Source organism: Drosophila grimshawi, unplaced genomic scaffold, assembly GCF_018153295.1.
Source record: "Drosophila grimshawi isolate 15287-2541.00 unplaced genomic scaffold, ASM1815329v1 contig_1369, whole genome shotgun sequence".
In the NCBI taxonomy this organism is placed as follows: Eukaryota; Metazoa; Arthropoda; class Insecta; order Diptera; family Drosophilidae; genus Drosophila; species Drosophila grimshawi.
The window spans coordinates 7,082,677-7,098,440 of record NW_025062891.1 but is presented as its reverse complement, the minus strand read 5'-3'; the positions used below and the strand labels follow the sequence as shown (position 1 = coordinate 7,098,440).

The window sequence follows — 15,764 nt, the reverse complement described above, 5'->3', positions numbered from 1 at the left end:
TGAAAAGCACGCCTACTGCTTAAAATAATGTGGCCAAATTGAACAACGTAGAAAAAGCCCACAAAGTGAGACCACAAATGCCCAACTGTAAGCCATACAAGCGATTGGTTTACCAGCAACCCTGTATCGCCGTAGCAGTGCTATAGCAATGAGCTTCTGTATACAAGCAAAAGAGTGTTGCCCATAAAATAAATTGGAATTTGAAAAACGTTAAGCGCTTAAATTTTAATATTAACTCGCTTTGCAAATGATTCAAGCTAAAGTTTTTTTTATTATTATTTATAGATTTTTCTTAGCGTACAGCAATGCAAATGTGGATTGTGGGCTACTATTAGCTGGCATATCATTGTGTCTCTCAGTGATTGCATCAATTAAAATTTGATCATATCAATTGGCTGGCATTTTGCAGCTTGATGGAAAATTTAGTTTTTAACAACGCTCGTTTTGCATTTCACATTTGCATTGCTGATTTAAGATTTCCTTCACAATGCACTTAGAGTTTTTCTTCTTCTTAAACGGCAAACGGAAATGCAGCATAATTCTTACAACGTTTTTTTTTCAACTCGACTGTGATGATCAGTGTCAAGTTTTCATTCCCTCCCCCCACACACAAACACACAATCATTTCCAGGCACTTGACCACAAGCACAAGAATAACTGCTAAAGAAGAAGAACAGCAATTGGCATCTGCACTTTTTGCTAATTTTTCGGCTACTTTAACGGTTAACGGTGCCATTCCATTGTTCCTTTCCTGTCCGACGCTGACTGCCTAATTAGCATATGCTATGTGTGCTTTGTGGCTCCATCCTCAACTCTAAAGCCTCAACGACGACGACGACGGCGCTCACAAGAGGAAGAGAGAGAGAGCGCCCGAGAGCCGATCGTGTGCCTCGCGGCTTGAATAAAGTTATCCGTTGTCGTGATTTTTTCGTCATTCGCGAATGTGCCGCTGCAGTGAAACGATCTCGTTCTGGCGCTCACTCGCTCGCTCTGTTTAGCAGCTCGCGCGCGGACGATTTAAATTTCATTCTATTTATCTGGTTCTTGGATCTGCTTAATTAGTGCCAGAGCAGTTGGAAAATCGACATAACTGACCTCCAAAAAATAAATCTAACCAAAAAGGTCTGCACGCCATATGATTTATATATCGTTTTATATATTTCGGCCAAAGTGTAATAAAAATTCATTTAAATTGTGTACTCCAAAAATGTTATGCTTGAGAGCGGCCGTTGATTTGTGTGTGTCTGTGCGTTTAAATCTAAAATAAATGCGCATAAATATTTAAACAAAAGCAGGCATTATTAATGCATAGCAGAACAACGCGTTTGTTTTATTTTGCGAATTTTTTAATTGGATCTTGTTATCGTTGTTATCAGTGTTATCCGGCGCCATTTGAACTGATATTAAGCGTGTCCGTGTCGTTGAAAAGTTAATCGATGTGCAATTTTGTAATCGATACCACAAAGAACTCAAGCAACGAACTTGCGCCCTCAAATTGGGGTTTTAAATGAAACTAAAAAATAAAAAAGTGGCACGCTAGAAAAAGTAAAGCGAAGCGCTGCAACAGCAAAAGCAACACAACAACAACAGCAACTGCAATTAATTAGTGCATAAACAGTTAAAGTAGCTGCCGCAGCAAAACACGTCGACAGCAGCCTCGGCAGCGCTGCGTGCATTCACTTTTCTCTCTGCCCGGCTGCTTCTGCTTCTGCTGCAATCGAAAAATACAAAAAAATTGAAGTGAAATACATTTAAACATGTCTTTATTATTTTTGTCTGTTTGCAGAAAATGTAATATAAGTAAAAATTGTGACGCAAATTCGCAAGTAAAATTAGCTTGTGGGGCAGAATAATATTAATACTAATACCACCATATATTTTGCAATAAATGCAATTTGTTCGCATGGTAGTTGCAACAACAGCAACAACAAAGCAGTGCTTGAGCAATCAACAAATGTAAATAGTAATTTTACAAGAAACAAACACAATTCGCTTAATTGCTGTCAACTCCAAAAACGTCGTTATGTCTGCGATTGCAGCTAATCAGCATGATCAGAGTTATCGTCACCGTCATCGTTATCGTCATCGTCATCGCTTGTGCCTAATTGTTTTGGCTGCATTATGGCTGGACACACTGGTTGCTGCGACTGCTGCTGCTGCTGCTGCTGACCTCGACGCCGACGTCGACGCCAGTGCAGTGCACATTGAGCTGCGACGCAGGAGAAGTGTCAGCTGGAATGGCATTGAGGTAATTCGAGATCTTTGATTGCAATTGCAAACGATTCATTTATTAATTGCATTTGTCACATGGCCAAATGCTAAATGGGTACATCAATAATAGTCTATTGTGTCATAGCTTACGAGCAACATGAATCAGATATATATATCTATTTATGTTTTTTTTATGAAAGATACCTTCAGTCAATGCTAAATATGCATGCGCATGATTCATGATTCATAAGGGAAAATGTCAAGCAATGAAAGACCAAAGTAAGCTAAATATGAAAACGCGTGATTCGATAAGAACAGTCAGCAGACTCAGAGTGAGGCGTGGAAATGAACTAATTTTTACAACTGCAAGTGAAACGTGCACTCCGCACGAAATTGGACACCAGCCTGTCCATATAATGAGCTTAACTTCATTTGCAGCAAACAAATAAAATCGTTTGTCGAACAAGTCGGCTGCTTGTCAAATTACATGATTTTATGGGACAACTCGGCGTTCTCGGAACACTTCCACAGACCAGCGATATTTTGAACTAAGAAGGCGTCCAGCCGTCTCCAATATGTTGTACAAATGTTGCAGCGAGCGAGGGTTGCATATACACATATTTAAATGCCAAATCTAATGAGCAAACTATGATCAAAGGTCAGCTAGAGTTTGCCTAAAAAACTAAGCCATTTTCGATAAAAATTATGAATATATTTTGGGTGGTAAATCAAGTTTGATTACAATTGTTTTACAAAGTTTACGATGTTGCTCGAAAAGGCGATTGCTTAAAAAAATAATAAATTATTATTATTATTCGTATTGAGGGTTACTGTACTGCGATCTGTTCAATATATTATATGCCTTCAGAGCCACACAATCCCTATTCTCGGATTTCAATTTCTTCCGTGTTAACATCATCCTTCCCAAGAATACTATATATTTTCCGGCTATCTGCTACGATGTGCTTTGAGAATAACTTCTCATTGTGGCCAAATAAGTACGGTAGTCAAAATTGCTGTTATATACTTTCAATTCATAAAATTAAATAACTTTGAATCTATGGTACTTTTGGAGCCACCCTCGTGGGTTGTTTTAATGGCAAACTGTCGGAATGCATCGCACGATTTGTCAGGCGAAGAAAAACACGCGTCAGCGGCTGGGCCAAGAAGTGTGGCTCCACTTTTTAGCAGCTGCGAAATTTACAGCTGAGCGCTTCGCGGGCATTCGTCAAGTTATTGACCCAACTGGCAATTTGTTGGTAATACTTACACCTACACACACACATACATGCGGACTTGGTCGCAGCTGAGAACCTTTAGTTGCTTACACGGGAAGATTGTCGGTTCCGCCATTGTTATGCGAGATTCGTTTACTTTACTTACCTCTTGGACTGGCAATTGGGCTTACTTACGCTGTGCCGACCAATTGCTGTGACTTAATTTTAGCTCTGTGTCGCTGTTTTTCTTTGTTATGCCATTATTTGCTGTTGTTTTTTACTATCCACGGGTCACGCAAAATTTCATCACATAATCGCGCAGAGAGTCGGGTTACCAACGAGTGCGAATGTTGTTGCAGGCATTTTCCACTTCCATTTCCACACTTGTTGGTTTTATGTTTTGTTTGCTGTTGCTGGTAAGCTTTTCCGGCACTCGATGTTGGCTGATGGACCCGGCCTTTTTGTTCCGTTGCCGTTGCTGTTGCCCTTGCCGTCAATTAGTGTCGTTTTATCGAACATTGTCTGAATGCACTCACACACAAAGGTTATGAGTGAATTAGTGGATGAGTGACTGAACGACTGAATGAATGTATGGCGTGCTGGGTGTCCAGGTTATAAATTTGAGTTCATTTCGCAGAATGCTTGGCAGAATTAAATGAGTCAAGTGTTGATCGAATAGCTATCGAATATTGAAAGGGGTATACCAATAATTTAGAATAAGAAGTGTATACTATATATGAAATTATGGGTGACCTGCAAAAGTGTTTAATATTCTGCTTGGCAGCACCTCAGTAAAAAGTGAGACAATTGTTGATCGAATATATATCGAGTAATTATCGAATAGTTAACGAGTATATCTGTCAAATAAATATAAAGTAATGGATTACCTATAAGCAGTATTTAATATTAACATTGATCAAATAAAGCGAAAAAGTTATTGATCGAACAGTTATCGATTAGTAAACCAATCGTTATCGAACAGTTTTTCAAAGAATTTGCCAATTGAAGAACTTTAAGAACTTTCTAGCAAAAACTTGCTCAATACTTATCGAACGGTTATCGATTTGAATATCGATAACTTATGGTTTTAGATACGAAGTTGATCAAACTTCATAACCTAATACCCGTCGAACCCGCCAAAGTATTTGGCACTTGAAAAGCTTTAACAAGGGGCTAACAAAATCTTGCGACCTTAATGTTATCGATTTGACTATCGATAACTTGTGATTTGACCTACAAATATGCTGTGCTCACGAGAAAACTGTTTAATTCCACTTTTTTATATTCGTAATGATAAATATCCATAATCACCCAACATTCTCCAATTGTACAAATCAAAAAGTTCACTGCCACGCCCATTTTTGGCAGCATTGCTTTGTTTACCATACCAAAACGCCCATAGCAATTTGTGAAACACCTTCGGTCAAGGAGGATAGGCGAGAAGGGGCGGGGAGTAACCGCCCATTTGAGCCAAGTGAAGCGGTCTTCATGCATCGCTGCCCATCGACGCGCTTTTCCAAAATATAACAACAAATTAAATTAAATAATAGCACAAACGGGCACACGCACAGCCTCAATGGGAAGATTCGTAGCTGCAAACCGATAAACGATTGCGATAACCGATTTACGATATTCGTTCGATGCAGCTTGTGGTTATTTTATATGCCACTTCCCATTGGCCTGCACAATTTTTGTTGACGTAAGACGAAAGACAAAAAAAAAGAAGCAATTTAATGGGGATTTTCCTAAACTAATTTTCTATTGTTGTGTGTAGTGAAAGTGTTTTTATTTGGTATTTGGTTTCTTGGCGTTTTAAAACACCCTTTTGCTCTTTGCTCGCTTTACGCTTTGTTGAACTGCGCTCGTTATACGATTTTAACTTGAAGTTTGCATACCATTTAAACCAGCACATCTCTCGCTTCCCTTTCACTTGCAGCTGGATGAGAACGCTCTGCTGGAGCAGCTGGCTGGCCATGAGCGATCTTTAATCTTCGGCACGGCACCAGGTAAGTTCTTGGCGCGCAACGGATTGGAAAGATTAATTCGGCTGACATAAGCTAACCTACATGTGGGTGTATACAGTGAAAGCTCCCTTCAGCGAGCACACACATAGTTCTAGAGAAAAACTGCACAGAAAAGTGAAGTTAATTAATGCTTTTATTCATAATTTTTAGAGGCTTTTTCATATACATATAAGTATGTCAGTGTTGAATGATAATTAATGTTTGCAGACCATTAACTATGCTAAATTTGGCTCCCAAAGATATGACAACTCTTAACTATATACAATCTGTTGTTATCCTTAAATGTTTGCTTGCTATACAAATATAATATTGGAGATGGAATCAAATTCGAAGAGAAAGAGTTTGAGCTCATTTCTAAGTATGTCAGGGTTGAATGATAATTAAGGTTTACAAACTTTGTGCATATTAAATTATATGAATTACTTCTCTTGCTGTCCTTAAATGCTTGCTTGCTTGCTATACACATAAAATGTCTAGAAACGAATTAAATTCAAAGTAAATATAGAAAGAAAGTAAGCTCATTATTGGTTTCTTTTTTCATTTCTAAGTATGCCTGTGTTAAATGATGAGAAAAGGCCACAAACTATTTTTAGATTCCAAATATTTAAGCATTAAACGGAAAGGTAGTTGAAACTACCTCATTTTCCTCGTTGACCTTAAATGTTCGCTTGTTGCTGGTGGCACAAAGAACAATTTTCCTATAAGTTCCTATAAAGTTCGCCCAAGGCAGTTTTCCGTTTAAGGGGACTGTTGTACTAAAGTAATTCAAGTTTGGATCGCAAATCAATGCCAATGCGGACAGGCAATTGAGCGAACGAACTGCAACATGTTATTACCAAGAACGATAGGTGGTCAGAAGTCGGCTGGTAGAGTGGGAGAGGCAGTGGGCGGTGGGAGGTGGGAGGTGAGTGGTGGGCATAAAGATGTAAGCAATTTGTGGCAGCTTGGTCCGAACATAATTATTATTATCGATTCATGGCAAGCACATTTGCATTCTTTATTATTGTTTTCGCTTGTTTACCTTGCAGCGCCCGAATTTAAATTGGTGCAGCTGGAGCGACGCAGTGCAGCGCAGCAGGAGCAGCATCAACAGCAACAGCGGCGACGTCGCAGTGCGGCACAAGGTAAGTGTAAATGCATGCCACAGAGCACACACACACACACACACACACTTACACAGAGAGAACTCGTGCTGCTCCAGTTGTGTCTGCTGGCGGTCATTATGCGAATAGTGTTAATTAATTCAAATGCATTTGGCAGCCGGCACTGTGGAGGCTGAACTGAAGCTGAAGCTGCTGCAAGCGCCGCAACTGATCGACGATGCCTTCATCTTCATACGCCGCAACGCGAATAGCACGCAGTTTGTGGAGCATTCGCCGCAACTGTTGCAGCGTCTGGAGCGATGCATCTATCGGAGTCCATGGGCGGCCCTCGACTTGTGCGATGCTCAAAGCGTGGTGAGTATTAGAACATGCTCTCCCCCTATTATCTGTACTGCTGACCAATTGAAAGGCGAAAGTGGAGGAGGAGCTGAACGAGGATTTGGAGGATGAGGTGGAGGTGGTGTTGAAAGAAAAGACAGAATGCAGACAAATCTTTAAGAAGGATCTCTCTCAACACAATTAGCTACTGTTGCACTTGACACAGAACAACCATGTGCCGTTCTCACCGTTTCATATTGTGTTTGTTACGAGAAGGAGAAGGAGGAGATGTTCCTGGGTAATTAGCTACTGACAGAGCTGTTACAGTGCAACCCTGTTCTGTTGCCATCATTTCTTTTTCAACATGTAACATTTCTATGTTCCATTCCCAACACATTTCCTATTATGCGTTCCATTTTTACTGTTCCTTGCTTAATTAATGGTCTTGCGTGCAAAGTCCAAGTTCATATGTACCTTTTCGTCTGTGTCACTGTTCCAGGCAGGTACAAACATATTGAGAGCATTGCTTTTCCATTTGTTTCATTTCCACTGTTCCATTTTCCATTTCCGCTGTTCCATATACCAATTTCACTGGACTGTCTAACTGCCCAACGAAGACTAACTTTAGCCATACATATTTATTAATCGCAACTGCACAACTTGTCGGCACCTTTGCAGCGCGGCGTTTTCCAGCAGAATGCGAGCAATTTTGTTGTCCAACCGCTGCCGGCTCGCTTTGGGGCTGCCACCCATGTGCTCTACCAGGCGCGCTTAGATAAGAGCTTGAGCAGCAGCGGTAGTCAGACGACACCGTTAGACAGTCAGCTGCAGTTTGAGCCCGATGCAGACGAATTCAACGAACCGCAACAGCAGCAGCAGCAGCAACAGCAACAGCAACATCAGCAACAACAAGAATCGCAGCAACGCCAGCAGCTGCGTCACAAATTGCAATCACAGCTGCGACTGCGCTATCAGCCGCGTCATCATCATCATCATCACCATCATCATCATCATGACACTGGCATTGCCAGCGTTGACTCTGCAACGCCGCGTCTTAGGCGGCACATTGCCGGCGGTGGAGGAGGAGGAGGAGGTGGAGGAGGCGTATCACGTCGCTGGCCAGTGCCACATGAGCTTCACATTGAGACGGCGATATTTGTGGACAGTGATCTGTATCGGCACATGGAGAAGAACTATCCCACGGATACGGAGAGTCAGCTGATACGCTTCGTCCTGGCCATGATCAATGGTGTGCAGCTGCTGTATCACCATCCCACGCTCGGCAGGCGCATCAACTTTGTGCTCAAGCGCCTGGAGATATTTCGCAAGGATCCGCCAGAGTTGCGACGCTCGAGCGATATTGACAACTATTTGAGCAACTTTTGTCAGTGGCAGAAGAGCCTAAATCCCGCCTCGGATGCGGATAGCTTGCACTATGATCATGCTGTGATCTTGACGGGCTTGGATCTGTATGTGCTGGCCAAGAATGGGAAGGTGATTAGCCAAGTGGTGGGTCTGGCGCCAGTGGGCGGCATGTGCACGCCCACATCCTCCTGCACCATTAACGAGGGCAAGCACTTCGAGAGCGTCTTTGTTGTTGCCCATGAAATTGGACACAAGTCAGTTTTGAATGCCTTATTAATTATGTATTATTTTGAGATTGTTCACTTATTATCATTTTATGCCTTTCATTTAGTTTGGGAATGCGTCACGATACAAAGGACAACAGTTGCGATCCCAGTCTGCACATCATGTCGCCCACTTTGGGCAGTGGAAAGATCACCTGGTCGAAATGCTCTCGCACCTACTTGGACGAGTTCTTGGCGTCAGTAAACAAATCAACTCGTCGCTCATTGCAAATCTTGAAGTTTGTTTGTGTAATTTATTAAATTGCAGTCAGTCGCAGGCCGAGTGCCTCTTCGATCGGGGACAGTTCAAGGCGCATCTGGACCACTCGGCTGAGGGTATGCTGCCCGGCGAGCGCTTCGATGCCAATCAGCAGTGCATGCTCAAGTACGGTCGGAATGCGGTCCGTGCGCATAGCCAGAGCAAGTCAGAGATCTGCCACGATTTGCACTGTCAGCAGGAGAGACTCACATGGACCTCGCATCCAGCACTGGAGGGCACTGAGTGCGGCGACAGCATGGTAAATAGCGTATCTTCAACTCTAATACTATCGAGTCTAGCGTTTTGCTCTGCGAATTTGTTGACTTTTACAGTGGTGCCGCGGTGGCTATTGCAAGCTGCGACCCACACAGGAGACGGCCATGAGTTCGCTGAAGCAGCTGAGCGGGTACTCGAAGCCCAGCTATGAGAAGAGCAGCGCCAGCATTGCGGACTCCAGCAAAATGGGTCAACTGCTGCACGAGTACAAGACTAGTGGCAATGAGCTAGCCGCAGTTAGCAACTGGAGTGACTGGGGCGGTTGGGGCGAGGCCAGTCACTGTGACTCCGGCTGTCTCTACGGTCCCTCGAATCGTTTGCGTGAGGGCAGCACAGGACTGCGCATCTACAGTCGGAGCTGCCGGAACTATCGCCAGCGTTGCATGGGCCGGGATCGCAAGTTTGAGACGTGCATTGCCAAGCAGTGCTACAGTGTGCCCCTGCAGACAATCGCTGACTTTGCCACACAGGTGTGCAAGCAGGCGCGCAAGTCCGACAGCGAACTGACCGGCGAGGGGCAGCAGCTAAGCGCCTCCATTGGTGAGTCTCTGATTAGCACTTAAATTATTTAACAATGTTGAGCACTGTTCTTTATTCATTTTAGAGGACTCGTGCAAGGTGTTCTGCCGCACTCGAAGCAATGGCACCAAATCCCGTCGATGGACCTTTCCCGATGGCACCACCTGCCGCTCCAAGTATCAGAGTGCGGATCAAATTGCCTACTGCATTGCCGGACGCTGTGAGCAGTTCTCCTGCGACAATGCCACCACCAATTTCTTCAAAATGGACAGCACCTTCTGTGCGTACCGCTCTCCGCGGCCACAGCGCGATTCCACGGAGCTGGAGAGCAAGCAGCAGCCCAGCTATAATCACAGAAATCGCTATGAGAATGGTATGTGTGGAATTAGGGAAGGTTTTGATATCTTGTTGAAGACTCTTACTGAAGATCTGTTAAAAGTTATTCTAAATTCCATTTGTATCCATGTTCTCTCAGAATATTGATTAAATAGTATCTTAAATTGAATCGAGAACAAACCATTAACTGGTACATTAACATTAATTACATTAATATTTCCCATTTCTTTTTCAGAGGTTGCTGTTCGCATTTTGCATGGCCACGAGAATCGTATAGTTCCACAGCAGCAGTCGTACAAGCGCAAGAACCCATCCAATGAATACAAATATAATAACAACATCAACAACAACAATAATTATAACAACAATGTGGTGCAGGAGTCATTTATCAAGTCGCCGCCGCCGCCCGCCTCTGCCTCGCTGGTGGTGGAGTCGTTGTCGGAGTGGGAGGTCAAGTCGGGCTGTCACTCCAATTGCATGACAGAGTCAAAGGGCGTGCAGGTGGTCCGTTCACGGCATACGGGCGAGCCCAATATCCAGTTGTGCACGCACAAGGTGAAGCCCTGCGAGCGACTGCTGACGACGGCAGAGTATGCGGAACAGACGTGTGCCCGCTACAAGCTGAAGGTGCGTGGCCTCTCCGGCCATGGTGCGCAGATTTCGGCAAGTATTGGGGAGCCAGATCGCAGCTGTCGCGTTGGCTGTCAGGACGAGTTGATCAAGTATCGCTATTATCTGGTGAACGGCAACAACGGACACTTTCCCATTGGCACACGCTGCTCGCAGGTGGGAAGGCGTTATTGTGTCCAGGGCAAGTGCCTGGAGTTCGGTGCGGATAATATGCCGCTGCAGCAGTCACACATCAGTCTGGCCCTGTTCCGCAGTAAGCGTGGGGCGGTGCATCGCTCGAAGCGCAGCTTCCTCTACTACGATCCGGTAAACATTACCGAAACCATTACACAGGACTTTCTCAACAACATTGTGCGCAGCATTATTGACATTGAGCGGCAGCATTTGGGTGCGTCATCTGCAATCTACTTAAATCTTGCATATATATTTTCTATAGAAATATTAATTTATTTCAATTTTATATATTTATTAATATCGAACTATTTATTAATCTAACTTTATTTGCATCTAATTCTCTCTTGCAGATTTCGCCGCCGACAACATCGAATTTTCCAATCCTATACACGTTTCTGCGGATGAACTGAGCAACAACTGAATATATCGTAGCGTTTAATTTTTTATTATATATATTTGTATATGTATTTCGTATGTAGTTCTTAAAGTTTTTTGTGGCTGCCGTTCTGCTCAGATTGCCCCTACCCCCACGCTTTGGGCTCTCTCCCCCATAGTGATTTAAGTCTAGTTTTAAATCTTAAGCTGCAACTTGTACGAATCTTAGCTGAAATATACGTGTGAATGTGACTGAGAGCTGCTGGCCGATAAACTTAAAATATTCAGCCCAGCTCTGCAAGATATTATTCTGTTTTTATTTGAACAGGTCTATACTCCATAAGGTAGGCAAAAATTCCTCAACTGAACCCTCCACGAGGGTGTCGACTGGTAATAGCATCACAGTGGTCCTGCAAGGTACTGATGCTAGCTAAGACTCGTGCCCTGAACCTCAGACATGAACTGCATCCATAGTCTTGTCGCTGGGAAAGGACCGAGTCATGGTTCGAGGTAAAGGGCCGGACTAAGGTGTTATGCGACCCGTGCCGATAGTCAGCCAGGCTGGGGGCCCTTAAATAGCCCAGTCTTACACGGAGCATATCGGATACCTGGCGACCTCCGATATTAATCAGCCTTACCTGCACATCGCGGATCTCTGTGCAGGCGGACATCTCCTTTCTCCGCAGCTCGTGGGAATCCAAATGTATTCCGCAAATAAAAATCCGCAAAAAGAGCCCGGTACTCTCTCAAAACCAGTAGGGAGCAATCCCAAGCATGTAGCGGAGGCAGTGGCTCGCAAGCCTGGCCAAAGCGGCAGCATGACAAAAGTGGCGGAAAAGCCTGTTTGTCAAGCCAGCGGCGAGGGTGCAGCTGGTAAAAACCCCGACCCATCCGACTCCGTGGCAGGAAAGCAAAGCACTTGTGTAGCCAACCTGCCAGCCGGAGCGGGTGCTAAGGGCGATTTGCCAACTACCAGCGCTGCGGCTAAAAGGTTCAGCTATGCCGACCGCAGAAGTGCCGCAAACATTCTGAAGCGGCAAAACGCGAAAACACGGCCAAATCCACCAACCGAATGGCAAAACAAAGTGGTGTAGGCTAGGAAGGTGCTGCCAAACTTCTGTGAGGCTCCACCCCATAAGGAGCAGAGCCGGACAAAAAGGCAGCGCTCGCAGGTAGCACACGGACCCGTTGCAAAACGGGCCAAGGTGCAGCAGGGAAGGTCCTTTGCTGACATTGCCAAGGAGAGAATCCTTATAGGGATCCTTGACAAGGGAAACAAGGACGGAAGAATCCCAAGAAATCAGTGGAAGTGGGTGGAAGGGGCCCTCGCTATCCAATGCCTGAAGCTACTAAGCAAGGCGCCTGGGTCACCACCGGTATGCAGGGATGCTGGGTGGTACCAGGGTAACACGAAGGTTATCAGAGCTTGGTGAGGTCTACCCCGGGGCGAAGCTGGTCGCTTTCGACTGGAGCGAAGTCCCGAGTAGACCTCGTGCACGCATCTGGATCCCGGCCTCCTTAAAGGAACCGGACCAGGTGCTTAATCTTTTGCAACTATGCAACCCCTCTCTTCCCACCCATGACTGGAGGGTGGTGAAGATTGAGGCCACCGAAGGGCCAACAAATCAGGCTGTGCTGATTCTAAACAAGGAATCGCTGGCCCCAATTGAAGCCGCCAAGGGCGAGCTAAACTTCGGCTTCGGCTCCATTACCGTTAAGGTATATAAATCGGATGCGCCGGCCGGAGGAGACTCTGTTGTCTGTAACAAGACGGCCGAACAGGGTCCTCCTGCGGAGATCGGAGAAATCGATGAGGAGCTGGAGCCAGGCTATACGTCGGACACGTCGACTCTGACTCGGGGCCTTGAGGCCGACAGCAACAACACGGTGGTGAGGGCGGTATCTCCGAATGTCCTTGAGACTACGGCAGATAAACCTTCACCACAGTAAAGCAGCATCCGCTGCTCTGATGCTCCGCCTGGCTGGAGGCGGAGACGACATAGTACTAGTCCAAGAACCTTGGGTGATTGGAGGAAAGGTTTGCGGACTAGGAAACAAAAATTACAAGCTGTTAGTAGCTGGAAATGAAGGTAAAAAACGTACCTGCATCCTCGCGAAAAAACATCTAAATATTTTTCTGCTCCATAATTTTAGCAATGATGACAACACATAACACAACACTCCATAATTTAGCAATAAGCCTGGAGCTCCAGTCAGCTTCGGTAAGGCTACTGTCTGTCTATATGGCCTACGACAGCGCCGGCCCACCACCAGATGAGACTACAAGGTCCCTCGTCCAGGAGTGCGAGAAGCACAGAATTGGCCTAATCATAGGCTGTGACGCCAATGCTCACCACATCCAGTGGGGGAGTACGGACACAAATCCGAGGGGTGAGTCACTCTTATCCTTCATTCTTAATACTAACCTTTTAGTATGTAATACGGGTAATGAACCCACTTTCATTATTAAAAATAGAAGAGAGGTCATTGATCTGACCCTCATCTCACAATCTATGAGCGACCAGCTAATAGGTTGGAGAGTGTCTGATGATCACTCCTTCTCTGATCACAGATACAGCTAGGAAAGGTACTATACTACCACTCCTCGCGGATAAGGAAAGTATAAGTATGCCTCTAGCTACCTGTAAGCTCAACATCAGAAAATGGCAAAGTGCCACCTGTGCCCGCATAGCATACAATACATGGCCAATTATCAACTCCAAGGGCAGCAAAGAGCTGTGCAGTCTAAGTCGGACCAACTGTTCTGCAGTGATCCGGGCTCTAACTGGGCACTGGTTGGTAGGCATTCATGCCAACAACTCCAGGTGCCATACAATGACTTTTGCAGAAGCTCCAAAGATGAGGAGGAAGTGGAATCTCCGGAACATTTCTTCTGCCACTGCCCAGCACTTGCTAGGAAAAGGCTGGAAATCCTGGGAAACCACTCCCTAACTGATTTATCGGAGCTCCGAGACATGAGACCGGCCATGATAGCGAAATTCATAAACGCATCCGGCTGGTCAAATGTTTAAATGTTAGAAATGCTTTGGAGGCCCATAGGGCTGACAGCCGACATGACCTAACCTAACCTTACTCCATAACCAATCGTTTGCTAAGTCAAACCTACTTCTTTCTGGGTACTTTTGTGGCGGGCTGTGTGCCTTATAAGCATTTTAATAATTTCAAGTACATGACTAATTTCTATAAAAAAAAACGTGCCATAAAAAAATCAAAATAATACTCAAATCTCTGCTGCTTTAACCTTTAACAATGCACACAAATAATTCAGTTGACCTCAAAACTAATGCCACTTGTGCTTGTGACAGGGCCTTAAAATAAAAATGATTCCTCAAATAATGTGGCATACTTTTTATTCTGCCAGCTAAGCACTGCATGGTATGCACGCATTACATTGACAACTAAGACAAGACACCCACACACTCTCATGCAAGTAACTGCCACGCCCACACAAACACATACAGACAGCCAGACACAGATACAGAGAAGAAGGACGCCTCGGCACTCGTCGTGCTCATCAGTTGTGTTACCATTTTTGGCGTTTGCATGCAAACACTAACAGCCATTACCAATATTCGATACCAAAAGGATAACAACAACAATTACACACACACACACACACATATAAAGGTTGCCTGTGTGTGCGTGCGCTAGAAATTAGATAAAAACACCTACAAAATGCTGAATATGCCGCAGTCGACAACTCAAGCGCGCACCGTGCAAACCAAAACCAAAGAAAAGTAAAAGAAAACCCATCGGAAAATTGAGGGAAAACTTGCAAGTGTTTGGCTGTTGTCAGTATCTGGTGTCCAGTGATTTGTGTGTTTGCATTTGTAAACTTGACCAGCTGCTGGCTCGTTCACGTTGCAAGTTCAATGCACCTGCTGCAATCGCCTGTGGCTCATAAATGATGCAAGAAAAGTGTTTAAATCTGCCGCTTAATATCAAATACCAAAGTGCAAAACTAATGGCCTCAATTTAGCGTTTAATTAGTCATTTAATTGCTGCTCGATTGGCATTGACATTTTAATGTGTCCACCTCGTGACCCTTGAGTCCTCGGGGACTCATAAAATTGGGTCACATGCCAAGAAAATTGACTCGCCTTGAGGTATTTCTGTAATTTCCAGCTGCGTCATGAGCACGCAGCTCATGAAGATAATGCCGGAAAGTGTGTCAATTGTTTTTTTTTGTTTTTAATAAAACTGGACCCATATATCCACTCTGTTTGGCCAGTCAGCACGCAATGTCCAGTTGGCCGGGTTCCAATTAGTCATTATTAATTCCCAACTCAATTGCTCAATTTGCAATTCACAATCAATTTTTAACTTCAGTTTTGTTTGTCTTCGCACTGCAGTTGTTGTATTCAGTGCGAGTTCTCATCGGCTTTCTGGCACGTGCTATAATTGCCATGTACGCCAGGACCTTGAGGTCCTTTCATAAATTGCTGTTGTTGCTGTTCTACTTTGATAATGTTCGAAATCGAAATATCGATTTGCGTTAATTGGTTTGTTTTCGTTTTCGCCGCCACTCAACCAGCAATTCAATTCTTTGGTTATTTCATTAGGCGGCGTTGTCCGTTAAAGTATGCAATGGGTTTTCCATGTGCAGTCGTTGCCCCAAAGTGCTTGCTTTAGTTTTTTCTGTTAGCTAGCACATGCAATGCACATGTGATGGG

The 15,764-nt window shown here is 44.5% G+C and overlaps 1 protein-coding gene across 2 annotated transcripts; it reads left to right on the top strand.

The window, feature by feature from the left end:
* The first annotated feature begins 1,891 nt into the window (after window positions 1-1,891).
* LOC6559726 (A disintegrin and metalloproteinase with thrombospondin motifs adt-1) lies at window positions 1,892-11,375 on the top strand. Of its 2 annotated transcripts, XM_032735161.2 has the most exons (11): window positions 1,892-2,248; window positions 5,365-5,434; window positions 6,481-6,576; window positions 6,713-6,909; window positions 7,552-8,492; window positions 8,570-8,698; window positions 8,770-9,019; window positions 9,093-9,576; window positions 9,641-9,928; window positions 10,127-10,909; window positions 11,046-11,375. In XM_032735161.2, the coding sequence occupies exons 1-11, from the start codon at window positions 2,024-2,026 to the stop codon at window positions 11,114-11,116; spliced, it is 3,534 nt and encodes a 1,177-aa protein (XP_032591052.2). In that variant the 5' UTR covers window positions 1,892-2,023; the 3' UTR covers window positions 11,117-11,375. The 2 variants fall into 2 exon arrangements, with proteins under 2 accessions (XP_032591052.2, XP_032591053.2); XM_032735162.2 differs by lacking the exons at window positions 1,892-2,248; window positions 5,365-5,434; window positions 6,481-6,576; window positions 6,713-6,909 and adding an exon at window positions 7,086-7,171.
* The last annotated feature ends 4,389 nt before the right edge of the window (window positions 11,376-15,764 follow it).

Excerpts from the sequence above, each read along its gene's own strand:
- LOC6559726 (XM_032735161.2), top strand. The coding sequence starts at position 2,024 with ATGTCTGCGATTGCAGCTAATCAGCATGATCAGAGTTATCGTCACCGT. Across the intron at positions 9,577-9,640 it reads GCAGCTAAGCGCCTCCATTG|AGGACTCGTGCAAGGTGTTC; the intron begins GTGAGTCTCTGA and ends TATTCATTTTAG. Across the intron at positions 9,929-10,126 it reads CAGAAATCGCTATGAGAATG|AGGTTGCTGTTCGCATTTTG; the intron begins GTATGTGTGGAA and ends TTTCTTTTTCAG.